General features: G+C 46.7%; 1 protein-coding gene across 1 annotated transcript; it reads right to left on the reverse strand.

The window, feature by feature from the left end:
* Positions 1 to 1,371: 1,371 nt before the first annotated feature.
* CKAP2L (cytoskeleton associated protein 2 like) lies at positions 1,372 to 27,040 on the reverse strand. Its single transcript, XM_045007576.1, has 9 exons — positions 26,937 to 27,040; positions 25,505 to 25,571; positions 18,889 to 18,955; positions 13,922 to 15,228; positions 11,592 to 11,793; positions 9,105 to 9,260; positions 7,995 to 8,058; positions 3,189 to 3,384; positions 1,372 to 2,540 (listed from the first exon to the last, which is right to left on the reverse strand). Exons 1-9 carry the CDS (start codon positions 26,965 to 26,967, stop codon positions 2,324 to 2,326), a joined length of 2,307 nt encoding a protein of 768 aa, XP_044863511.1. The 5' UTR covers positions 26,968 to 27,040; the 3' UTR covers positions 1,372 to 2,323.
* Between the last annotated feature and the right edge of the window lie 726 nt (positions 27,041 to 27,766).

Raw genomic sequence — 27,766 nt, forward strand, 5'->3', positions numbered from 1 at the left:
CGTGCAGCATGTCGTCTTTGCTTTTTCGCGGCTTCTTCCGGAGGTTTTGCAGCCTCTCAGCCGGTGATAACACGGACAGCCGAGATCTCAAGGTTGCATCTATAAAGGCAAAACGCAACACTTAACAGAGGCAGCATTGTTTATACCAGACAGAGTAATGATTCCCTCGCACTTAAGGAGGGCAACAGTCTTTACAATAGCATAATTTTCCCATCCCAAAGAGAGCGCACATAACCCATGGGAGCCCCGAAATGGTGAGTAAGAGGGACTGATTGTTTCAGGGCTGTACTGTCCTCTGGGTTTCTGTGCCTTGGGGAGAGCCAACAGCTGCAGGGGGCACCTACACTGAACACTATCCCAACATTTTCCACAGGAGTTTATCCTGGAAGATATCTCGCTGCTGAGGGTCACCTGGGAAGCACGGGAGGGTCTTCTACTGCAATGCGGATTCCGCCCTGGCCCCTATGCAGCTTGCCTGTGTGCAGCAATGGTCCCCCCACCCCTAGCGGCACAGTGGTGCGGACGCGTAAGCCTGACTGGGACAAGGACCAGTGGCTCTCCCAATAAACCTGCACAAGCACATTGCCCACGTTCTGGATGAGACTTTCGAAGAGATTACCGAGGCCAATTACCGCGATGTGATAAACCATATCAATGCGCTGTTCCGCATCTAGGCATGCATGCATGCAGCCCTAACCCTCCCTCCTCTCCCAAAAAATGTCCATCCTGAAAATAAAAGCTGCTTACTGGGAACCTGCTCCTCCCTTTTGTCCTCCACCAAGTACCGGCTGCTGCGACTGGCTACCTTCCTCCTGGCTTGAGAAGACATCCTGGCTGCATGCCTCCAGGGACTCCGGGGTGTCTCCTCCTGCCCCAGTACCCTCACTCTCGCTTTCCTCCTCCTCCTCCCCCCGCTCTGAAGTGTCCATCGTGGTCGTCAGATTGGCAGTGGGGTCACCCCCAAGTATCGCGACCAGCTCTTTGTAGAAACGGCAGGTCGTGGGGTCAGCACTGGAGCGGCAGTTTCCCTCGCGGGCTTTGCAGTAGGCACTCCGCAGCTCCTTCACTTTAACCCTGCACTGCAGTGCGTCCTGGTCATGGCCCCTTTCCATCATGGACCTTGATATCTGCCCAAAGGTATCGTAATTCCTATGGCTGGAGCGCAGCTGGGACTGCACAGCTTCCTCCCCCCAAACACTGATGAGGTCCAGCAACTCGCCATTGCTCCATGCTGGGGCTCGTTTGGCGCGTGAAGGCATGGTCACCTGGAAAGATTCACTGATTGCACTCCACACCTGGCTGAGCAAACAGGAAGGGGATTTTTTAAATTCCTGGGGAATTTAAAGGGCAGGTCTGACGGTTGGTCACCTGAGGCCAGGGCAGTAGAGTTCGAACTGATGAGCAGAGTGGCTAGAACAGGCATTCTGGGATACTGCCGAATACTTCTGGAGGCCAATCACAGTGCTTTTGGTGGCCACACTGGCGGGGCAGTGCTGCATCCGCAGCGCTATAGTCTTTATTCCTCTCGTGGCAGTGGAGTACAAGCAGCGCTGTAACTGCGGAGATACAGCGCTGTATGTGCCTTGCCAGTGTGGACGGGGAGCAAGTTACAACGCTATAAAGCCACCACCAGTGCTGCAACTCTCCAGTGTAGCCAAGGCCTTAGTCACCACAAGTTTGGAAGAAGTTCCTCACTGGTCACTGAAATACTGCACTGCTGTGGCAGTGGGAGGTCCTGCAGCTAAACCAGCTGCTCTCAGTCAATCCTGAGAGTTTTCCTGCACCATTTTAAGAGGCGCAAGGCTAGTGGAGGTGCCAACATTAGTTGTGCTGAGAAGCCCTGCCCATCTGGTGGGATTAGAGCCCAGGGCCTCTTTGCAAGGTCTTTGCTTTGCTCTGGTGTCCCCTCTTGGCTCATCAGGACCCTGCTATTCTGCTACTGAATTAGCTTGTTCATCACAGTACCACCACCTCGGCCTTACATAGTGCTTTTCCATCCATTGATCTCACAGCACTTTACAAAGGAGGTCGGTATTATTCTCCCCCATTTTATAGATGGGGAATCTGAGGCACAGACAGGTGATGTGACTTGTTCAAGGTCACCCAGCAGGCCAGGAGTAGAGCCAAGAACAGCTACCTTGTGTCCTAGGCCAGCATGCAATTCACTAGGTTATACTGTGTCACAGGATATATACATTTATTAAGAGTAGTAACACTGTAGAAAGGCAATTACACATTTCCCCCAGTATATTTACAGGCCTCCCCTTTAGTCAGGCAGAGGAAACCATAACAGAAGGCCATGAAGCTTGTGGACACCACCAGCCTAAAGCTCCAGCTCCTCCTCTTCCAGCAGGGCCTCATTTTTACGAAACACAACCTGGCTCACATCCTCCATGGCCAATATTTCATCAAGGGAAGACACTACGGTGTCATGTTCCCTCAGCATCTCTGGGTAACAGGATATGGCATGCTCTATCCGCAGAGAACGCCGCACTGGGGTTAAGAATTTCAAGTCTTGCATATCAGACAGTCCCTTCGTTCTGCAAAGAGTAGAAGAGAAAGAGCCACTTAGCTGAAGCTTGGCTGGTTGAAGAATCCCATTGCCCTGGTCTGGTCTCCTACACGTAGACCCTGGACAAAGACACAGCACTATAAAGCAGGAGAGGTTTGGGGAGCTACTAGATTCCTACTATCCAGGCTGGGATTTCCCCTACCCACATCGAAAGGCCCACGCCCATCTGAAAGGCTATAACATGGATCCTTTCACTGAGGCTTCCTTCAGATCAGTCTCCCCCTTAAAAAAAAATCACTAATCATGGCTACCACAGCTCTGCAGGGCTCATTGTGCTGGTGGCCAGTCTGCCCACCCCTGTCCATCATCCTGTTAAGGTCTTCCCCACATTTTAGTGACCTAGAAAGAAGCAAGCAAGCAAGACCTCAGGGCTGATGTAGTTGCAGCCATAATCAAGACACTGCAGGACCAATGCTCTGCAAAGCTCAGGAGCAAGACAGGAAGCCAAACACCCGCCCCATGACCCCACACACTGATGGCAGAGGCATGGCAGATCTCTTGGCTAGTGACATGCTGGCTGATGGCAACAGGTAGAAAGGTTTGATCACTGGAAGTGAGGAACAATATACAACAGCAGGGATAAGAGCAGCTTGAACTGCAGGTTACAGGTTCTTACCTGGGCACTGGGACAACTTGTAACTTGACCAAGGAGCCTGGCTTGCTAGTCAAGAACCTTAAACTCGACTGTGGAGTTGCCACAACCTGCTCTCTCGTGCCAGGGCAAGGAGTTCTGGGCACCTGAAGCACTGGCTGTTCAGCTGCATCCTCCACTATATGAGAGCTGACTTCAGCAGAAGGGCGTGCAGAGACCCCTGGAGAGGAAGAAAAAGGGCATGTCAATTCCAAGTTTTGTGGCCGCAACTTGGCTTAAAGAGGGAAGGAAGGAAGCTGCAAGCTCGAGTAGGGTTACGGTAATGCAACACTTTGGAAGAAGCCAATTTTCAATCTGTTATAGCAAACAGTGACTTGCAAAAGAAGAGAACTGGCCGTGGGTCCTTCTCTGTGATGGAGTGAGGCACCGCTAAGGAAGGTTTTTCTGTTTTTAGAAATACCAAGAAGCCAATTTCTGAAAAATTCACCCTGGGAAAAAAGCATACGTTTAACAGGGATGGAAATTAACCCCCAGAACTGCTTTCCAAGGGATGTGATAAATTCATCAGCACTTGAGTCTTTAAATCCAGATTGGAAATCTTTTTCTACAGAGATATCTTGTAATGCAACCACAAATTATTGACTTGACAGTGAAATCAAAGGGTGATAATCTCCTGCCTGGATCACAATGGCCCTTTCTGGCCATGACATCTATACAGTATGTATCGTCTCTACACTGGAAAGCACTATGGATCTTTGGAGAAATTGATGTATTATAGCCAACACCAAGGAAGTGACAGCTGAGAGGGGAAATGGAATTTTATTCCAACTGTAACCTCTATTTAACCAAACAACCTAAAAACAAATGGGAGAAAAGAGTTCTCTATTAAGATTTAGCAACACTGTCCCACGATTGGAAAGCTCTTAACTCACATCTGAGACCTCCAGAAAAAACAGGTTTGATGGTCCTGATACTAAGATAACAAACAAGCATGAAAAATATTTAAAGACCTGAGGCCTTCTTTATCTCAAAGCAGCAAAAAGACAGACCTCTATTTTCCTTGGCAAGTCACCTTTACAGAGCATTTTCAGTTAGTGACTCATTCAGTTATGAGCACTAAGCACATTCATGTCCCTCAGAAGGATGAACAGAAAGTGGGTGCCGAGATACCAGATATACTGCTGGGGCTGGCTGTTTGATTAGAAGACCGGCAGAGGCTTGAGGGTGGGGTGGGACAAGAGGTATTATCTTTTCTTAGCTTCTTGATAATGGTCGTCACTGCTTCTCTCCCCCATTGCATTGAGAAACCTGCACTTCATCTCTTAACGATCACAGGAAACTAAATGTACAAGTCAAGGATTCCCAGGCATATCTTTCTGCTGCCCATAGGTGGAGAAAAGCTGAAATCTTTGCTGTCCTGCCCTGTGACGCCTGATCTTGCATCCTTTACCCTTCCACATAGGGCTTATTCCAGCCCCATATGCAAGTACATGTTGCATGGTCAGGCTTAAGGGAGCATTGTATTCCATAGACTGTATTGTTAGTTTCTATCCCCTTGCCTATAGCATGACCTTCCATAGGAACGGACTTATTTTTCCAGGTGGGCGCTCCACCTCCACTCCACCCCAAAGCCCTGCCCCACTCCACCCGCTCCCTTGAGGTCCCACCCGCACTCCCACTCTTCCTGTCCCTGCTCCACCCTCTCTCTCTCAAGGCCCCGCCCTCATTCCACCTCTTACTCCACCTGCTTCGCCTTCTCCCCCCACCCGAGGCTCCATGCAGCTGCCGAACAGCGGCCCAGCTGTGGCTGGCAGATGTTGACCACCCCCATTATTTTTTTCCATGGGTATTGACCCCTGGAGCACCCACGGAGCTGGTGCCTATGCCTGATTCTCTGCTCACCTGTAGCAATGTAAATCAGGAGCAATCCCAATGAAATCAATGGAGCTACACTGATATAAAATGAATGAACCACAGTTGGTTCACCAGCCTGGGAAGCAGTCTAATGAGGCCCTGTGGTTCACCAGCAGATATAAACCCAATCTGACAAGCGAGAGAAGGCACATCAGACTGGCAGTGCCAGCAGGAATCTGAAACACATTTCTTGAGTTGAAGAGGGTACTAAGCAGGAGTGAGTCTAGCTGGCAGAGCTATACTGGCAAAGGCACTGTAGTGTAAACAAGACCTGTATTAACCATGTTTTTGGGCAGTTAATTTCCCTTGTTTCTTGAGGAAGAGGTGTTAGTGAGGGGCACCTAGGGGAGGGGAATGATCTGCTACCAGCTCTGCCCTCCACCTGGCCCCACCATTCCCCCGGTAGGGCTGGAAGGGCCATGGGAAGAAAGGAGGATGGTAACTGATGGGCTGTGAGGAGCACATCCACCAGCTGGAAGCAGTAAAAAGAATAGCAGGGAGCTAGTGTAAAGGAAGGGGCTCTGCACAGCTCTCTGCAGTACAGGAGTGATGTTGTATGTGTGGAATGGCCCATTCAGTGGGGGTGCTCAGATGAATTAGGATGCTCCAAAGAGATGAATAGTCTAATGCAATAGCTTTGGGTGGTGAGTTCCCCTCTACCTCAGTTTCAGTTGTGGAATACCATTGTTCAAGATAATCTCACTATGCATGTCAGTTTTAGAGCAACTGGATTATTATAAGTTTTCTTATTGGGGGTGACAGTATCTCAGGAACGCCTGACCCAAATTATTCCAAACTTGCACCATTGCCCCTGTTGTGGCATACCAATATTCTAGATAATCTCATTGTGCATGAGGAATTTAGAGTATTTTAAAAAAGAAGCTCATAATGCAGAGGGAGGACATATATTGGGAACCTCTTGATCAAATGACCTAAATTTGCACCGTAAATTCTACCCCAGTCCCTGAATAGCTTTTTAATTATTGCTTCCCCAAAATGGAAATGGGTGGTGGAAATTATCCACAATTGATCCTGAGAGTGTAATATCAGGACCAGAGCCATAGTCTGAGCCCTAAGTACATGTAAAAAAATCAAAAGTTATAAGAAGTGTAAAATTTGAATGTTACATGATTATTTTAGTGGGACTGTATCTCACTTAAACAACCACAAAAATCTTGACTACTAAACCAACCGGTGGCAATTTTCAAAGACAAGATTTTTTTTGAGGGCCAATTTCCCTTAATCAGCTTTCTCCTACCCTAACCTACTCTGTTGTGCTCCCAGCACTCTGGTCTATATGTACTTGCAATGGTGGAAAGGGAGAAATTTTCAGACCCAGATCCAGTCTTTCAGCCCCACAAAGTCAGCAGTTACCCTGATTTCGGGGAATTAGGATTGCAAAGGCTAATTTCATTTTAAAAGGTGATCTGTAAAAGGGCAATAACTGAGACTGTGCCTTCGTTTGTTTCTCTTCCGATGTGTAAAGTAGGCATGAAGATTTGGGGGCCTAGGTGGTTTTTTTTTTGTTTGCATGTTTGTTTGTTTTCGTTTGTTTTGGGGAGGGAAAATACATTTATGTTGCCTCCTTTTATGTTAAAGATCCAGGTCCTGCCTAGCCGAGGGGACTCGTGCTTTGGCTTTGTCTAGACTAGAGTTGGTGGTCCTGTTATAATTTGAGCTAATTGATCCTAAATGCTAATTGTGTTGAAAACTGAGGTTCTCCACAAATGTTTGTTTTGGGGCACAAAGTTTTGTGGTTTGCCTGAGACATGTCCTGATACTTAACAAGCAGTTGGCAATCTGACTGTAAATGCTAATCAATTACAAAAGACGGACAAATGCTAGTCCAGACAAAGCCTATGATACCAGGAGAACTAGTGAAATGATATTCACAAGAGTCAAGAGACAGAAAATTGAGCAAAGGAGAGGGGAAGGGATTTTAAAAACACATTTTGAAAAACTGTTTTGTCTGATTTTGTTAACACCTATTTAACTTCAGTGCCAAATGAGTATTTTGGATAAAGAATGCATGGGTGCAAGGGAGGATGAGAGAGAGAAATTTGCCCCCAGATTTTTACTATCCTGTGGGGGCCAGGACAGTTCCTCCCCCTAAATGACACCCCTGAGGACAGACACTTCCCCACCTAGGCAGAGCAGAGCAGCTCGGCACTGGCAGAAATGAGGGAAGGCAGTGGCAGTGACTCTGCAGGCTCCCCCACCCCCAAACTGCACCCATGGTGGACTCCCCTCCCCATCACTTGACACTGCAGCACCCCAACTCCAGCCAGGCTCCCTCTGCCTGAAACAGGACTCACCTAGTGCTGCCTGCAGCTGGAGCTGGCTAGGAGCTGGAGCTTAGCCAGGAGATCTAGGTAGGAGGCAGGGCAACCCAGGTGAGCATGGTCTCACCGCTGCTGATCAGGCTGGGCTTCTGCTGAGCAGAGGGAGCCCTGCACTCCCCTCTCACCCACTCCTAACCCCGGCAGGAGCAGCTCCCTGAGGCTGCTGGAGGAGCCCCCCCCACCAAGGGCTGAAGCAGGGTTGGGTCAGCCTCTGCTGCAGCAAGCCCAGGAGCTACAAAAGTTGAACAGCTCACTGGTTGGTGGGGGCGGGGCTGCCTAGGAATTACTGATCCCTAGCAATAGAGCACCCACGGAGTCCGCGCCCATGTGACTTAACAAGCTAGCCTGGCTTTCAGGGGGGTAGGGGGGTTGCTCAGTGCCTATGAAAGTCAGAGCACTTTGGTGCCCAAATTTAGGCAGCCAGGTCAGAAAGCTGTGACCCTTATCCTCCACTCCTAAGGAAACATCATCCCTTTTCAGAGGACCTTTCCCCATTCATGCGTTCTTCCAGTTTCACCCAGCTAACCATTTGCCCAGCTTTGTCAAAGCTTAAGTTCCATTTGGTACGTGTTACCTTGGTATACGTTGTCTGTATTTTTCAAAAACTCAACAACAACTTCTCTCAGCTCCTGGATTGGCTGCAGGAAAAACAATTGAGAACTTTAAGGTCAGAGCACACTTGACTCAGGAAAATGTGAGCATCCAAACTAAGACTTTGGATCCCAAAGAGTGTAGCGTGTTCGGCACTCACTATGCCATTAAATCACAACTCATCTCCCCACACCAGGCAGCCAAACCAAGGTGAATCAATGATAAAGAGGAGGGGAAATATTTGTAAGCAGACTGAAGTCTGCTTGCTTGTTCAAGAACAGAGGATTGCTAGATGCTGTCAGCGAGAAACATTCCACCCCCTCCACACTTGGTCTGTGTCCTTACAGTTCTGGTGTCCACAATATGTTCCTGTCTTCTGGGGAAGCCTGTCACACACCTCAATGTCAGACTTTCTAAAATAAAGATTAACTGCCACCATCCCATGCTCCTGAGAGGGCTACAAGCCAGGGTCTGCAGGGACACCAGGTGGAAACGGGCTGGGCTTGATTGAGTAGATGGAATATGACAAGAAATAGTACAAGTGCATAAGAGACCTACATATTATGGCTGCAAATTGACAGCTGTGCAGAGTCTGTCCATAACTCCTCCCACAGCCCCTCCCACCAAACTATGCTGCCTTCAAGCCACGGCAACTTCCAAACTCTGGTTGAAAGGAAAACTTAACATTGCCCTCCTTCCTACACTGTGATGGGGAGCAGGTGTCTCAGTAACTCCTGTGTGTTTGGAGAAAGGAACACGATTATACAGTTGACCAACCATCCTCACCTAAAATTAGGGCTAGACTGTAGCCATTTCAATATGTCTATTCACACCCATATAAGCAGCTTTAAAGAGACATTCAACTAATATGTTTAGCCACAAACACACACCCTCTAGCCAAATCTGGCTATTGAGTGCCAGAAAATTTGTTTAGCTTATTGGAAAGGATGGGTCACCACCGCTGTTTTCCCCAGCCTCCTGGGACAGGAAATATCTGAATGAGGTTTGCTGATGTCGAGGCCACCAGAACTAGGTGGGACATTTGTGAATTCAGAGGAAGTTCCGATGAGAAGTTTGTGGAACAACCACTCACCGCAGCACCAGCACAAACCGCTGCTTCATACAACCCAGTCATGTCAATGGTGCCATTACGAGCCAGCAGTTTTGCCTTGCAGATCCAGAACTTGGCAAACTTCTCTGCCTCTGGGATACTGGACAGTGTGGTGAAGAGCTCCTCTGAAGGAAAACCCTGCAAAAACAGCCATATCAGGAAGAGAGGTGCAGGTTAGAAAGGAGGAAAACCACTGACAAGGTTAACGGTTAACATCCCTCAAGGTGAAGAAGGATGGTCTTATATTTGAGGCACCTGACTGGAACTCAGTTAAATACCCAGTTCTGACATATATTTACTGTGGTGACGTTGGGCAAATCATTCACTTTCTCTATGCCTCAGTTTCTCATCAGCAAAATGAGGATAATGTGACAGAGGCCTATTGGTGGTTCACAGCTGTGTGTCAACAACTCATTAGGCCTGACATACTCACTACACCTAATACACTGTTGTCAGGATATAGACCCCAAAAATATCACTGAAAAACTAACAACTTACTAATCATTAATACTCTTGAATGCTGTATGTATGATCAACCCACAAAGGATTATACAGATGTGCTGGAATTATGATTAAAATGTATTTAAACCAGACAAGTATGGGGGAGTTGATAAACGGGTATTTTCCAGACAAGGGAATGCAGTTCCGCCTGCTTGAATGTGTCTGCTATGTAAATTAAGCAAGGTGTGACAAAAGACAAAGAAAAGCATATTTGCATGCCAGGCAATCAAAGCCATTGGCAGAGCAAGTGGAGGAAAAAGTGATCACTTAATCTCACCGGGGGATGGAGATTGCACTCCCAGGAAACCTTCCTGCCTCTTGAAGTTTGAGAGAGAGACTTTTCAAAGGTTTACTGGACTATAGAGAAAAGGGCAGAGAATCCCCAAGTTATCCTTCACCTGAAGAGGCAAGGAAAACAAGCACCTTGGACTTTGTGGGGATTCTGAATAAGAGCTAGTCAACCACTGCTGGAAAAGAAAGATCATTCAAGGTAGTCCTCACCAAAGACTGTAGCTTGTTAAATTAGGTCTTATGTCATTAGAAAGCGTATTTTTGATTGTTTGTAATCCTTTCTATCTTTATTCCTTATACCTGCTATCACTTAATCCTATGTCCTTTTGTTAAATAATCTTGTTTTACTTTTACTATAAACCAGTTCAGTGCTGCGATTGAAATGTCTGTCAAATCCCAGTTAAATTAACGAGTTGTAGTGTATTGTCTCTTTAAAAGGAGCAACAAACTTAACCTCTGCAAGTGCTCCAGGAGAGGGCTGGACACTGCAGGGAGACAGCTTTGGGGAAATTTGGGACTGGGAGAATGTTGGTCACTGGACAATGGAAGGCAGGATGTGACCTGCACGATTGTGTGTGGGCTGTTGGTGTCGGAGCTGTGAGCCACAGCAGCATAACATTTAAGGCACCTAGGGTTGCGGGGCAGGCAGTGACACGATCCCTTCCTGGTCTGGATTGAACCCCAAAGTGTCACAGATGTATCACAGGGGTGTTGCGATGATACATTTAGTTTTTGAGTTGATACTGTGGTAATGGGGACTATATAAATATGTATACAAATCATGTAAAGTCACTTGGCATTTCCAGCAATGAAATTCAACAACAGTAAGATTCTTCAAGAATGTACAACTTTAGACACAAGTTAAGGTATGATGCTGGACTTGGAAGTTTCTGGGACCAAATGCACTGCAAGCAGCAAGAAAAAATTTGTGACAAGATATTTTAAATCATGGATAACACTTGTATCAATTATTTTGTCATCTATTAATGATGTAAAATCCCCATTTTAGCACAGATTTCAGTGCTGCTCTGCTGTGTAACTTAAATCTCCACAGTATCCCAATTATATCTCTTACTGCAGTGGGCTATGGAATCCTTCAAGGAAAGCTGAGCAACAGATTTTCATCCAATCTTAAGTATCACACTAATATTTCATTGGTAGGAAAGAAACTGGCTCAGTATGGACACTAATACTGCCTCCAAGATCATGGATACTGCAGTTTTGCCTTAGATCTGTACTGGCAATTTGCTCCAACCCAGATGGCTACACCTAATTTAGGCGTCAAAGAGCAAATTGCAATGGTCCTCATCTTGACTACAGAGGCACTGCAGAATGGGGCTGCTTGATAAGAACTATAAGAACGGCCAGACTGATGGTCCATCTAGCCTAGTATCCTGTCTTTCGACAGTGGTCAGTGCCAGATGCTTCACAGGAAATGAATAGAACAAGGCAACTATCAAGTGATCCATTCTGTTATCCAGTGGCAGCATCTGGCAGGCCAGATCCAAGCAGTAAGGCCACTGAGCACAAAGAATGCTGCATGCTGGGGCAGACAGTCTTCACAAACCATGCCCCTGTATTACAAGTCAGGGTTGCCTCAAGGTACCTCTGCCTAACAGTCTCCCAAAACACATTAAGAGGAGCAGGTTGTTAAAGCCACTCCTGCTCGGTCCTCACCTTCTCAGCAAGTTCCAGACACTCTGCCAACATGCCATTGATCTTGTCCGTCATGCAGAACTGCTTTCTCTTCTCCTCCTCCTCCATGCCATTCCAGAAGGACAGGTTCACCATCTCCTTGGTTGGCTTTTTAGCAGGCAGTGTCATGGGTGGACGTTTATACGATTTCCCTTTGGATGCCAACCACTGCTCCAGTTGCTTCCTATCAAAGGGCAAAGAGATTGTTAGACCATCAACTTCAGATTACCAGTTCTCATCTATCCCCTGGGCTACAGCTCTGATTTTTGTTTTAGTCATATGTCGAGTCCACCGTGTTGCTCATAAAGAGCTAATAGATATGACAAACATTCCAAGATCTATTGAAGGCTAGGAGAGAACCCTCTTTTTTAAAATTAAAGAGTCAGTTGCACCTCTTCTTTCCTACTCAATGATATGGTGAGGTCACTGGTGTTTCCAGTCAGACCGTAGCTACAGTGCTCGACTGATTTATAAACAAGTTACTACATTTTGAATACAGCCTTCTGCTGATTCAGCATTAAACCAAAGCCATATGCTTCAACACTTGTCCTATGCTATGGGAAATTTCAGAGAACCCGTCTTGCTGCATCTGAACTTACAATCCCCTTCTATCGAAAGTGCATCATTAGCACAATCTCATTGCACTCTCAGGCCCACTGCAAAGTGAAAATGACCCTATTCTAGCAAGTTTCACTTTACTGTTTTTGCTGGGGGTAAGTAGAGGGGAGGGGTAAGATATGCACAGGAGAACGGGAACTGCAGAAAGGGCGGGAAGAGCTCCAAGTTTAGCAGAGACCTACATGCCAGGTTGATATGAAAGAAGTTACCCAGTGAGTTCCAGAGACAACACTCTGATGGGAGGAGAAAGGAGCCCAGAGTGCCTCCCTTCCCCTTCTCCTTACCCTTGAATTTCAGGAGGATCCAGTCTCCATTCTTCTTCAGGTACATTTTTGAAGCTGAGACTAGAAGATATGATGACCTGGCAGATTTAGGCCCTAACTAATGGGCAGCTCTAAGCAAACCCATCCAGTTTAAAATTATTATATTCAGGACCAAATGTGTTAATTCATAAGATCTTTCAGGTACTTTCAAATACATTAGAAGGTTTAGATTCTGTGCTTTCCAATGAGCCCAGACAGCAGCTTGAAATGAGCATGAGAGAGAGTAATTCAATATGCAGCAAAGTTGTAGGGTTTTTCTGGAGGCAAGGAGCAGTGATTTTAGTAAAAGAATGGGCCCACCACCCAAAATGACTGCTTTTTGAAGCAGTCTGTTTGCGTAGTCTGCAGGACAGAGGGAAAAAGTAAGATCCTTTACCTTTCAAATGTTCTGGTCAGAAACAGGCCAGAGCTTGATTGTAACCTGGATGGTGAGGCAGACTCATGCCTTAGAAATCTCATCTATTTCTCATCCATGTGTTTTTTCAGTCTCTGGACATTAATACCAGTCAGAACGTAGAACACCTCAGTAGCCCCAAACCACTAAAAAGGACAGACTATTACTAACAGAACTTCCAGGTCAATTTAAGAAGATATTCCATCTTCTTTCAGGTTGACATAATGCTGAATAGATCTGGTAAACTATTTTTGAAGGAATAGAACACCTATTGAAATGTTACAGATATCTTGGTGCAGCTTAGCAGCATGTCTACTTGGCACTAGGTAATAAACATTTCACTTCCCCAGACCGGATCTGTCCATATCCCAGACAATAGGATTTACCCTAGCCAGCTTTCAGCAGATCACATCAAACAATGCACTGAATACAAGTCAAAGAGCTGCATTTCCAGCATATGTTTTAGATATTGCTTATTGCATGGGAAATACTGAGCCCTTATCTCTTATTCACAGCGTTGTTTAGAAGGGCACTGACAGAATACTGCAGTTTAATACATATCCAAATTTTGGACGCAATCTGGTGGGAAGCTTCCATCTGTGAGATGGAAGGACACTGGGATCTTGGTGAACAAGTGAACCTTGAACCTTTCCCTTGAAGAGATACTTCCTTCAAGAGGTATCAGTAGCTGATTTAGACACAGCTACTGCACCAGTGGAGTAGGGGAAGAGGTAGAGGCCCAGCCAGGGCATTTGACCCCCTCATGGAGAGGAAGGCAGCAGAAAGGTAAAGCAGAGCCCTTGCCACCATGAGGCAGGAGCTCATGTCCTGTGGGTTGACTCTGAAGAGGCATTACCTCCTGTCTCTCCATTAAGACAACTTGTCTTGGTGAAGGGGTGAGGAAACAGGTTAACTGCCATGTTCAGGGTTACAGGCTGGAGGGAAAAGAGGAGAGAACCAGAAAGGAAGTTACTTACTTGCGATTCTCAGCAGCTGGGGTCTTGGGATCCTGATTATGCAGAACCTCTTTTACCCTTAACAGTTCTCGCTTGGGTGTTTCTCTCATATTCCTAAGCATGCTAACACTGGCTTGGTCTCTGGACATGCATGTGCTTGCGGTACAGTTTCTGGGGAGAGTGCTTTTGGATTTTGTATCACAAGTCTGAGAAGCTTTCTTCAAGTCTTTAATGCACTGCTTCCCTTTTGTTGCATTCATTTGCCAGTTGGCTGTGCCACTTGTTTTTGAATTGGGTCTCTCTGACATGGGTTTTGATTTTGCTTTCAGTTCCATCACAGAGGGCCTCTTGGAGACATGAGAATTTATGGGAGGCCTTGTCAGTTTCAGATCTTGTCCAGCTCTAACCTGTTGTTTGGACCTTCCAACTTCCAGAGCACCAGGAGTTTTACATGTTCTTGAGTGTTTCACATATTGCTTTTGTGTGGGCTGTCTTGCAAGACCGAGCATTCCAACTGCCTGTAATTTCACTGTGTTTTGCCTCACAACACTGGGATGTAGACACTGTTTTTCTGCACCTGATTTCTTGGATAGCCGAGTACTAGAATAAGTAAATATCTGGAAAGGAGGCACTGACCCCCGGGCTTTGCTGCTGGGTCTTTGAGGACACACGACTTTACAGCCAGGTGGAGATTTTGCTAGTTTATTCAAAATTAGTTCCTTACTGGTCTGACAGGCAGTAACTCTGTCTTTCAGATCCACATTGTTCCTTGGAGCTGTGCCCAAGGTATGCCTGTGAACCAAACCTCTTTTGCTCTCTGGCTTGTTTAAACCAGTCCTAGATTGTACTTTGATGTCCAGTCCGGACTCTGTCCTGTTCTCAGAAGATTCTAGAACAGTTTTATTAGGAAGATTTACTTTATCACAGTCTATCATTTCTTGCAAATTCTCAGTTACTGAGTGGTACTCCCCACACTGGGGATCATTTCCAGTCTGGGTCAACATTACAGCTCTTTGATCGGTGACTGACCCTGGATTTTCAGATTTCACAGTCTCTTGTATTTGATTTAACTGATGACAGGTAGACGATGATGCCATTCTGTTTAGTTGCACACAATGGCTTTTGTTTGGTAGAAGGTTGGCAGGTGGCCCTGTACTCTTTCCCAGAAGGTTGGGAGGTATACTCTTTGGCCTCTGGGACCCAGGGGCATTTGAGGACCTGTGCTGAAGAGCACAACGTGCACTCCTTGTGTTTTTGACAGCAGGTGCATGATCCTTCGGTATGCATTTCGACACTTTTGAGAGAACATCCTTCTGGGGCTGGACAACCTGAGGAGAGAGAAGATAAACATCAGCCTTAAAAATAAGAGAAATGAACAGCATCCACCACCAGATTCTAAATTAGACCAGGAGTTCATACTTCATATACATTTGAGAGAGAGTTTTCTTGTTTGCAATCACTTCGGCCCTCTTTCCACACCCATTCTCAATCGCAGAAGCCCTGTGGTAGTTGTCTACATGAAAGAGTAATGGACACAGCTGTCCTAAAGTTTTCAATATCAGAGGCCACATGCATGGACCTCTCCATAAGGTGCATCCTGAGATGACACTCAACTTCTGAGTGCACTTAGAGAAGCCTGTGATGTGCCCATCTTCTAAGCAGAGTGTGGCAACATCATTAAGAGGCACAAGAGCCTTGCAAACAGGGTAGTTCTTAAAGCTTGGGGATTTATGCATTGTACGAGTATTATCCCAATACATACATGCACCATTCCAGTGGGTACTGCTGACCAAAAGTCTCCATCTCAAGTGCACTAGGCATGCACATACCAACAGTGGAATATATATGTTGACAATCACTCAGAGGAGAACAAAAAACATTTAAAAATCGTAATGTAAGGTGGTTTAGTTTGTCTGGATGTACTACACACTTCCAGTTCTGAACTTCTGTGCAGTGTTGCTGCCCTGGCAGACAGCTGGTGTCTCACCCCAGAGATAACTCTATTTTAGTAGTGGCTGAAACATCAAGCATATTGGCATGTTTCAAAGTCTGAATTTAATGCTTAGTGACTAGAGGTCTTCAGCATTTTTAATATATTTAGTAAGAAAAGATTTGTATTTAATTGCCTCTTATGCCAAGCTAGTTAGCACTCCATTGACACCAATCTCTTTAGGGCAAGGAACCCATTTTATTGTGTCAGGTTTCAGAGTGGTAACCGTGTTAGTCTGTATCAGCAAAAACAACCGGGAGTCCTTGTGGCACCTTAGAGACTAACACATTTATTTGGGCATGAACTTTCATGGGCTAAAACCCACTTCATCAGATGCATAGAGTGAAAAATACAGTAAGTATATACATGTTATATCAATATAATAAAAACCAGCAGGATCTTATTAAGAGGGATAAGGCAAAGATGCCACATTTATTGTAAATATAATAATAAAGCAAAAGATAAAAGTAAACAACGTTGTTTGACTACTTATTCCTATTACTACTTATTCCTCACACACACACATTATATATATATATATATATATATATATATATATATATATTCATTCACACAATCATTCATTCAAGTTCTGTATAGGTGTTATAGTTACCAGCCTAGAAGTTGCTCATGCCAAGTTACTGGCCAGGTATCTTGGTCATGAGGATGGAGCCGAGTCTGTGTCAGATGCACCTGATGCTCCTGGAGGCTGGCAGCAGAACCAGAGAATCGGCTCCATCCTCATGACCAAGATACCTGGCCAGTAACTTGGCATGAGCAACGTCTAGGCTGGTAACTATAACACCTATACAGAACTTGAATGAATGACTGTGTGAATGAATATGTGTGTGTGTGTGCGCACGTGCGTGTGTGTATAAGGAATAAGTAGTAATAGGAATAAGTAGTTAAACAACATTGTTTACTTTTATCTTTTGCTTTATTATTATATTTACAATAAGGCATCTTTGCCTTATCCCTCTTAATAAGATCCTGCTGGTTTTTATTATATTGGTATAACATTTTGGTGGAGAATGCAGGCAGTGTTGTTACTGTTCCAATGGCATTCTGGCCCTGGGAGGAGGAATCTACCCAAATATCCCCCTTCCCAATCTCCAGAGGGGTCCCAAAAGTCTGCCCCTTCTGGGGTCTCAAATGTTTCTCCTTCTGATGTTACTGCAGCTGTAAGATTTGAGAGCGCTGTTGTAACTCTCTGTACCCAACCTTAAGGGCATCTAACTGGGTTTGGGTACTACATACATTTTTATTTCTCTGCTTTTGCAGCAGAGGCTTGTAAATCTTGGTGCAGTTTTTCATTTTTACATTTAGCCAATTGAAGGAATACCTTATTACAGGTTTTCCATAGAAGCCAAACTGCGGCTGCTTCCTTTTTCATTGGAGTTGAGGGTTTATATATTAATAAGTACCTAGCCAATCTGTTTTTTTTTTTAATGGATATCTTTAGACAGTGTTTTTTTAAACATTTTTCCCAACAGTTGTGAGCAACAACGAACCACAACAAAACCAAACTGATAAATATTAAGCACTATAACCCCTAATTGCTAAAAGAGCAGCTTACAACTCCTGAAAGAGCAATTTTCCCTTTTTAACTCCTGAAGGAGCAACTTAACCCTCTCTGGGCCAAAGGGAGAGACAATAAGCCTCCCTCTGTATCACTCGGCCTACTACCACCGAGGATTTATACACCAACTATAAAAATCCTTCCCAGGATTACAGCGAGAAACACTAAGTTCTCCTCTTTGCAGGCTGTTAGGTGGAAGTAGCTGTCATTACAAGCCTCCCACAGCAGCCAGATCCCTGCAGCGTCTCTTTTTGCTGTATTTGGGGGTTTACATATGAGGATATATTGGGCCAATCTATCCTCTAGATCCGAAATAGAGCAAGCATCTGCAAGGGCTTGTTCAGTCCAAGGACTGTGCCCATACCTCTGAAGGATTTGTTTAAAGGATGTTATTTCTTTTACAAAAGGTGAGGTTGGAGCTCCTTCAAACTTCATTCCTCCCTCTGAGACTGTTCTCCCTTCTCTTTTTTTAAACATTTTTAACGTGTATAGTTTCCTTTGTCACTCCTGAACCCTTGCAGCGAGTGACACAGCCTAAATTATCTTATCTTGCTACCCCAATCTCGTTCAGCGAGCAGCTTTACCTTGCCCTATAGGCTTGTAAACCCCTGATTTCTCAGTGAACACTTTGGATATGATTAATTGTAGCTTAAAGTTTCTATGAGCTCTTTTATGAAGCCTCTACCATCTGGAGGTCAGTAGGCTTTGGTTAACCAAAAATAGAACCGCTCTCTATAGAGCCGGCTGTGTGCACACCAATGTTTACAATACCTGAGGCTTCCTTACCAATATACACTATATATATATATTACAGCACATGAAAAGATGGGAGTTGCCTTACCAAGTGTGTGTGTGGGGGGGGGGGGGGGGGGGGGGGGGGGGGGGGAGGTTCAGTGCTAATGAGGCCAATTCAATCAAGATGGACGTCGCCCCTTCCCCACAGTTGACAAGAAGGTGTGAGTAACAACAGAGGGAAAATTACTTTTTGTAGTGACCCAGCCCCTCCCAGTCTTTATTCAGGCCTAATCTGATGTTGTCCAGTTTGCAAATTAATTCCAATTCTGCAGTTTCACGTTGGAGTCTGTTTTTGAAGTTTTTTTGTTAAGAATTGCCACTTTTAAGTCTGTTACTGAGTGTCCGGGGAGACTGAAGTGCTTTCCTACTGATTTTTGAATGTTACAATTCTTGATGTCTGATTTGTGTCCATTTATTCTTTTGCATAGAGACTGTCCGGTTTGGCCAATATACATGGCAGTGGGGCATTGCTGGCATATATCACATTGGTAGATGTGCAGGTGAATGAGCCCGATGGTGTGGCTCTTATTATGTGTTTCTACAGAGCCCCTAACCATGCCTGAGCTGATTCCAGCATAGAGTACAAAACTAGATCATCATAAGAGAAAGGTCTTTTCTACTTACAGGCCCTGATTTAGAAAGTCGTGGTAACTGTGGATTTGGCTGATTGGTCCGGTCCTTTAAATAGGGTCTATAGAAATCAAACAAAATATCAGTGAACCAAACAGGATGTTGAATGAAGGATTAAATATTAGGCAACAATTCAAAAGCAGTTTTAGTGTTAGTAGTTTTTGAGAAGCTTTTTAATAGCAGAAACAAGTTAGTTAACTGTGTGACACTGGCAGACCAGGTGCCAGCTTATGGCAGAGCCCCAGGTCAATTCACTTGTGTATTATCAGGTCCAGGAGCGGCCCTGAATAGCGCTGCAGCGGCCTGGCTCCAGCGGGGCGTGAGCTCCCGCCGCTCGGCTGCAGCTCGCAGCCCTATCCACTTACCACGCAGCTCTGAGCGGGAGGAGCTCAGGCCCCACTGGAGCGATGCCGCTGTAGCGCTGTCCAGGGCTGCTCCTGGAGGTGGCGCACTGAGGTGCAGGGGGATGAGGGAAGGTGAAGGCAGAGGTGGGGTGGAGCCTCCGACATTCTCGTGAGGGCCCTGCGGGGCCTGGGGCAAATCGCCCCACTTGCCCCTCCCCTCTGGGCAGCCCTGCATATATATGTGTGTGTGTTGCACCTGCCCTCCCCTGCCTGCTGTCCCCTTCCCTGGTCCAGGGACCTTACCCCTCCCCGGCACTTATCACATGCGCCCTGCCCACCTCGGGCTCCCTGCGGCCCCTGTGTTTGTGTGTTGGACAGTCACATCCAATCCCTTCAAACTGCCCCCCTTTCCCCTCCTTGGCTTAGTTCATAGCCCCAGAAAATCCCTTCAAACTGTCCCCCTTTTCCCCTCCCCTTATTTCAGGGGGGGGGGGGATGACAAACCGAGTGGGTGGGCAGGTAGTGGCGGTGAGGCTTTATACTTGGGGGTGGGTTTCAGCGCGGCCGGGGGGTTTAAGCCCTCAGCTATTTTCTTTGGAGTAATATGGCCCTCGCCGCTTTACGAGCTGTGCAGGCCTGGTATAGATCAAAGTGATTGTTAAATGTATGTGTGACTCTGTACCCTAAAGCAACACCCCGACACCTCCATATTTACCATTGTGATATGATTATGATATGTTTTGTACAAAGCATTCCTTGTAAGGTATTTTAAAAGTCTTAATCTATTGAACATTAATATCCTGTGGAGCGGTATGTGCTATCATTGTACGTGGAGTTATGCTATGTGTGTGTTACTGAAAACTGTTGTGAAGTTGGAAACACCCACATCCAGCCTTTCAGGTACAACAGTAGAGGAGCCAAGTGTGCTAATGGCCCATTAAAGGGAATACATACTCACGAAGACTGTCCCAGGAACCATATACAATGGAGACTTCTCAGAGATAGCACCTATGGAGACTGCTTGCCTCACATCATAGCAAAGGATCTTTCCAGCAAGCTGGGAGAAGCTATAAAAGGGGCAAGCGACATCATTGCTTGTCCTCACTCCCCTCACAACTCAACACCTAGAAACACATCTGTAGAACAAAGACTGAACTGGGGAGGCGGTCCGAGGCTGAAAAGAGGAATCCCACCCCCTGGTATGAAGGAACTATACCATCAAGGTGAGACAATGCTTGATTTAAATATTTCTGTAGGTAATAAATCTGTTTTATATTTTACTTAAAACTGTGTGTTTTGGCACAAAGTGCTTGGGAAATCTGTTCAGGAACAAGAGCTGGTGCATGTCCTCTCCACACTAAGGGAATGGGTGGACAGGGTTATAAACGTATACTGGTCAGGCTTCTGACCAGGGCAAGACGGTACAGTTCTGGGGTCCTAGACTGGGGAGCTGTGGGGAATTGGCTGGAGCCTCTTTATTGTTGGTTCATGAGTGGTTAGCAAAAGCATTCATGTATCACAGCTGGGTGTGTCCCTGCCTATGGTTTTTTTTTTTATATTAATTGAAGTGAAGATATTTATCATTGAAATTTATCATTGACATTGGAAGCCAGGGCATAGGCAGTTGTGAGCCAAATCTAATGCTGCAGCAGCCAGCGTGAATGCTGGACACAAACCCCAGGAAAGGCACAGCAAGTCCAGGGCAGTTCTCCCTACTTCTCACGAGGCTTGGAACAGCCAAGCACCCATGTGGGGTGCAGGAGGTGCGAACCACAGCAGCCATCTAAGCCTGGAGGGTTATTCCATCTCCACTCCTGCTGTTCGTTTCTCACCCACAGTACCGGCTCTGGCACATGCGGGTCATAAGTCCATTTAGGGAAGACGTGCTTGTACAGATTCAGCATCACCATGTCCTGGGATTTCAGCTGCCCATCAAAACAACACTTCATGTGATCATGACTCCCTAGCAGCTCTGTGATGTGTCCTTTGTGGCCCCACTTGGTCCTCAGCTCCACTGGTTTAAACCACAGCACATATTCTCTGTTAAAGAACAGCTATCTTGCTGAAGATTTTGAAAGGGTGACCACTGAACACCAGCCGCTTGATGATGTGTTAAGTGCAGAGGTTTGCAGTTTGTGACAACATCATAGTGTGAGAGGGAACCCAGGTTGGTAATCCAGAGGGCTCAGCGATACCCCACTTACAGGTTGCACCCCAGGGAACCCATCACAGTATGAGAATGTATTTGGTGTTTAAACTTCATGAGAACTAATGGGACGTTACTTGCATTGTTTTCACTTATCTGTATCCTGTTCTAATATAGTAGCAAACATTTACATTGTGTATATCCCTGTAACAAAATAACCCATCAAAGGACAAGGACAACTTGTGAAATGCAAATGAAGAACTTTAGCAAAAAAGTACTAATTTCAAAGCAAGTGGTCATTGTGTGAGATGACTGAGGTCAAAGACCTAAAATGCATTCCTCGCTCTCTGTCAAAGGAAAAGCCCATGTGGGTACTGACACTCTCAGCTTGTTTTCTGTTAGAAGAAGCTATAAGTATGGATTCAAGGAAAGACTCTTCATTGTTTGAACTATTACAGGGAAGTGTACCAGATGCAAAGCAGAAATCCCCAGAGACAATCGGATTACCCTGAAAAGACTTTTGGGAAACTGGCAGTTTCTTACATCACTGCCACCATTTGGAATTACAAACTGTGACTTATCTGTCCATATATTTTACCTGCTTTAACCTCTGAATAACTCTTATTTCCTTTTCTTAGCTAATAAAACTTAGTTTACTATAGAATTGACTACCAGCGTTGTCTTGGGTGTATGATATAGAGTACCAGTTGATTTCGGGTAAGTGACTAGTCTCTTGGGACTGGAAGCAACCTAAATGTGATGTGATTTTTGGTGTAAATAACCATTTTATCACAAAGTCCAATTTTGTCTGGGTGGCAAAATACACTGGAGAGTCTAAGGCCTGGTCTACACTTGCAAGTTTTGTGCTAAAAGTCAGCTTTTTGTGCAGAAACAACAGTGGCATCCATACTGACAAATCACTTTTGCGCCAAAACTTCTTAGTTGCAGCTCTGTAATAAAACCACCACTGACAATAGTCATAAGGCTTTTTGCGCTGAGGCTTTAATGCAGTAGTGCCAATATGAACGCCTTGATTGCTTTTATCACTGCAATTGGCCTCCGGAAGTGTCCCACAATGCCTGCAGTAACCACTCTGCTCATTGTTTTGAACTCAGCAGCCCTGCAGGCATGCATCCTTCCCCTTTCAAAGCTCCTTTCTGATGTTCTGACAGCCTAGGCTGCTGTGCTGCTCTGAGACATAAAGTAAATCAGTAATGAGGAATGCTCCTGCTATCTCCCACAATAGGAACAGAGGCAGGCAGGCAGGCATGTGTGTGTGACAGTGAGAGAGACTGTGCTGTGAAGAGCCATGGAGGGAGGCGGGGACCGAGGTTGGGGTCTCCCCCTCTCCGTGTCTCAGGACTGGTTACTTCCAGCAGTAGTTTGAATTTATGAGACAGCATGCCGACACTCTCCCACAACACACACAGTGTCTCCTCCTCCCCCCCACCTCCACACTCGCAGTCACACACTCTCCCCACCACACTTCAGTTGAAAAGCAGCTGGCAATGGGATTGAGAAACCTACATCATGTGAGGCTGTACCTGCTCTAATGAGGCATTGCAAACCCTTCCCAAAGCACCCTACGGCCAGTTGTATAGTGGAATAGCTACCACAGCTGCTCCAGCAACACAAGAAGCTAGTGTGGACACGTAACAGTGCTTTTAATTAAAGCACTTTAATAAAAGCGGTATAACTTTTGGCGCAAAAACTTGCCAATGTAGACATACTATAAGGCCGGGATGGGAACCTCCAGTCCACGGGGCGAATCCAGCCCCCTACTTAATTTCATCTGGCCCGCAGCAAGTCTCTGCGCTGCTAGCTGGAAACCCTGAGCCTCAGTGCCCCCCACAGGGCTGGAACTGTGAGTGCTGGCTCGCCCCACTGCGGGGGGACGCTAGGGTGCCAGGCCTGTCAGGCAACTGTCCTTGCCCTGCGGTCCCTTCTGGGTGCAGGGGTGATCAGGGAAGCTCCGAGTCTATGTGCGCCTACCGCCGCCCGCACCATACAGAGCCGCTTGGCCACATCATGGCCGCTTCCAGGAGTGGCACGGGGCTAGGGCAGGGAGGGGAGTCTGCTGCGCTGTCACCTGAGGTAAGCGGCGCCCAGCCGGAGCCCACACCCCTTACCCCCTCCTACACCTCAAGCCACTCCCAGAGAATGCATCCCCACCCTGAACCCCCTGCCCCAGCCCTGAGCCCCCTCCCAGAGCCTGCACCCCAATCCCCTACCCCAGCCCGATCTTTGAATCCCTAATTTCTGGCCCCACCCTGGAGCCTAGGGGGAAGCCCTGAGGGCCCTCCTCCCCGAACGGGGCTGTGTGTGGCCCACGACTGATTTTTCTGTGGGTCAGTGGCTCCCAATAGAAAAAAGGTTCCCCACTCCTGCCCTAAGGGGACTGTTTGTGATTCCATAAGAAGACTCGTATAGTGATCCAGGAGTTCACAGTTGTTACTGGCTTGGTGAAATCTAATTATAGAACACACCACCAGGCAGGGACTCTGGGTCGGGAGCCATTCCAGACAGCATGACAAACTGCAGTGCAATGTTAATAAAGATTAGCAGCTCAACAGGAATTTCTAGAGAGATTAATTTTTGCTTAGTAAGGTGCTCAGCTACTACTTGGATGGTGAGATACAAGGGCCTAGATAGAGAATATATATATCTGATCATAACTGTGCACTGACTAAGTGACTGAAAGATTATGGATTTTCTCCCCTCCCTACTAAACTGTATTTCTGATTTTTCGAAACCGCCAAGCCATGTAGCCCTCTTGAGGCCCTGCACTACCACAGGCGACATATGGATTCAATTTGGCCATTATTTGAAGGGCACGGAGCCAGTTTTCTAACCCTGGCTCCCAGCCCTTATTCCTCATCACACCACAAACATATACAGTTTTTTTGTTTTTTTGTGTTATTAAAAGAGGGCTCCCCTTTGCCATAGTACTAGTCCTTGTCCACTGAATATTAGCTCAGAATTAAAGAGTCAAGATCAGAAAGTCTCTAATGCCTCTCTTCTATCACCTCACACTATCTGAGCTATTTGCTTCCTCTCCTTGGGAGCATGACTTCAAATTTATTAGCACCAAATCTCCCCATATCACCTGCAAATTCCCCTGCTCTATTCTGCTCCCCTTTATTTTTACTACCTCTCTAATGTTGGCATCAGCCACAAAATGCAATCATTGTGCAATTTACAAACTTCAATTAAAGACAGACAAAGCACTTACACAGAATATAGTTTAAAGTCAACTAGAAATCTAGTCAATTAAACAAAAGTGAATTAAGAACAATTTCAGGTTCCATATCTGCTCCCACCCACACAAATCCATCTGCCAATTTCTGGCTTTACAACCTCATTTTTTAAAAATGAAATGTTTTTCTGTGAGAGACCCCCACAGAAACAACGGAAACTGACCAAGGCCTCTGTCCTCCAATAGGATTTCCTTGTAGCTTGCCAACTACAAAACCAGTTTCTCCTCCCTTGGTTTTCACACCTCAACTGCTAGAACAGGGCCTCATCCTCCCTGATTGAACTAACCTCGTTATCTCTAGCTTGCTTCTTGCTTGCATATATATACCTGCCCCTGGAAATTTCCACTATTTGCATCTGACGAAGTGGGTATTCACCCACGAAAGCTCATGCTGCAAAACGTCTGTTAGTCTATAAGGTGCCACAGGATTCTTTGCTGCTTGAGCATAAGAGTCTGTTCTCAGAAATCCTGCTCCAAGATTGGGGCCTAACTGACAACGCATAAGATTTTTTTGTCAAATACACAGGGTGATTAATTTTTCAGTTACAGTAATCTTAGGTCTAACTACAGTCAACATATTCTGACCAGTGTAATTTGAGTCAACTATATCCCTTTAATTGGACAAAAAGACACAAAAAAATACCTGAAGAGGTTATAACTAAGAAGAGATTATTCTGTTTTGTGATAGCAACTCTGTGGGGACCACAACTTGAGAACCAGGGTACTAAAATATGTTCCTCTTGTCATTATAGGGGCAGCTAAGCACAGGGAAACAGAAATTCTCGGCTAATCATTAACTGAGAATTTTGAAGTTAAGTATTAGCAAGCAAGACAGGATTCAATTAGAAATTTGTTTAAACTCACTTTGTATTTGGACACTTCAGCTTTCCTTTAGTTGCTAAATACTCCTGAAGCTTCTTCTGCCGCTCTTCTGCAACGAGATCACAGTAAAGTCTAATATACATTTTTTTTTAAATCATAGGACTTAATATTTCTAACATATTAATGAGAGTGGCTGATTTGTTTTAATTCACATTTAAATTAAATTATTTTACCCTAAAACAAATCTCTTGGGCTCCCTTCTCTGCTGACTGCACCAGGTGACCCAAAGAATTTACAACCTACTATAAGACTAGAGACAACAGGTGATACAGACGGACAGATGGGGCAAAATACAAGGAAACAGAGACGCCCTTAATTTGAGCCCCATAAAATAAAGAGGCAAGACCATTCTGGAAAGAATGCCCTAGTGCAGCAGTTTGGGTGCCTGACTGTGAATACAGGGGAAGGTATTACAGTCCAGCATAGCACACACAAATGCTTTTATTGCAAAAAACAAAAACAAAAAAACAACAACAGTTCAGTGCTCAGGCTTTTGGCATAAAGGGAATTCAAGGCAGAAACAGAATGCGGCATTAGACTAGAGCAGTGGTTCTCAACCAGGGGTATGTGTACCCAATGGGGATACATGAGGTCTTCTAGGGAGTACTCATCTAGCTATTAGCTTAGTTTTACAACAGGCTACATAAAAAACACTAGCAAAGTCAGTACAAACTAGGGATATAAGTAACGTGTAAAAACAGTAACTGTGTAACCGATTAAAATTCTATCGGTTACATGGTTAAGTTTACCCCAGGGAACTAGGTATCCCAGCTGCTGGCCCCACACTGGGGATCCCATAGCCTGGAGAGACCCCAGGCACACCAGGATGCCAGGCAGCAGCAGTGTTGGCAGCTGAGGGACCCTGGGCATGTGGGGCCAGCACCCTGACCCCCTGCTGCATGCCAACCCCCTGCCCTGAGCCCCCTGAGCCCCTGCCACACACTACACACCCCCTGCACCCGCTGGGGCAGGGAGGGGGCGGAGCTGGGATTTCGGGGAAGGGGATGGAATGGGGGCAGAGAAGGGGTGGGGGCAGGGGAGGGGCCTCATGGAAGGGGTGGCGTGGGGGCAGGGGTGGGGGTGGCTGTCAGTAATGTGGCCCTCCGGCCAACGTACTAGTCCTCATGTGGCCCTGGTGGTCAGTTGAGTCTGAGACCCCCCCCCCTGTCCTGTACGCACCAAGGGAAGCGCTGCTCCCCCCCCAGCCCGCCCCCCGCACAGAGCCTGGCCCCTCTCCCAGAGGAGGGGGGCGGGGGCACAACACCGCGGCCACGAGAGGCGGGGGCCGCCTGCGCAGGACCCCCGAGGAGGGAGGGGGAGGGGCTCCTGCCTCCCGCGCCCCCCGCACCAGAGCCCCCCGCACCAGAGCCCAGAGCCCAGCCGGGGGGAGGGGCGGGGTCCCACCCGCACTCACCCTGGGCGGCCGTGGCCCTCGCGCGCCCCATGGCGCCCGCACGTTCTCCGCCGGAGCCCAGCACAGCGGCCGGGTCTGTGCCGCCCTTCCGGCAGCCAGCCGTTCCTGCGCGCTCATTGGCCGTCGCCGCATTCAAAGCAGCCAATAGAAGAGAAGACGAGCTTGTGGCGGCGCAGGCGATTAGCTAGCGAGGCGCGGCGGGCGGGACCGCGGGATGTCAATCCTAGGGTCCGCGCTCCGTTCCCGCATCTTTTCTGAGGGAGAGGGGGAGAAGGGGGCGGGGCTGGGTCCGGGTCCGGGGCCGCCAAGCTCGAGGCCAGGGCGCTCGGCGCTGTACACTACACCCAAGGCACTGCAGCACTGCTGTGGTTGCCAACTTTCTAATAAAAAGAACAGGAGTCCTTGTGGCACCTTACAGACTAACACATTTATTTGAGCATGCGCAGGGAGGACGCCGCTGGCACCTTAAAGACTAACAGATTTATTTAGTCTTTAAGGTGCCACCGGACGCCTCATTGTTTTTGTGGATACAGACGAACACAGCTACACCATGATACTTGTCAACTTTCTAATTCGGGGTGGCCAACCTGAGCCTGAGAAGGAGCCAGGATTTACCAAGGCACATTGCCAAACAGCCACAGTAATACGTCCCCCAGCAGCTCCATCCCCACTCCCAGCGCCTCCCACCCACCGGCAGCCCCACTGATCAGCGCCTCCTTCACCTTCACCTTCCATCCCCATGCCTCTGGATCAGCTGTTTCATGGCATGCAGGAGGCTGGGAGGGGAGGGAGAGGAGCAAGGGCACAGCATGCTCAGGGAGGGGGCGGGA

Source organism: Mauremys mutica, chromosome 2, assembly GCF_020497125.1.
Source record: "Mauremys mutica isolate MM-2020 ecotype Southern chromosome 2, ASM2049712v1, whole genome shotgun sequence".
NCBI lineage: Eukaryota > Metazoa > Chordata > Testudines > Geoemydidae > Mauremys > Mauremys mutica.

Coding starts and splice junctions, on each gene's coding strand:
- CKAP2L (XM_045007576.1), bottom strand. CDS start 26,967: ATGGGGCGCGCGAGGGCCACGGCCGCCCAGG. Junction 18,956..25,504: donor CTGAAGTGTCCAAATACAAA/GTGAGTTTAAAC, acceptor TGATTTCTATAG/ACCCTATTTAAAGGACCGGA. Junction 8,059..9,104: donor CGGTTTGTGCTGGTGCTGCG/GTGAGTGGTTGT, acceptor TTTTTCCTGCAG/CCAATCCAGGAGCTGAGAGA.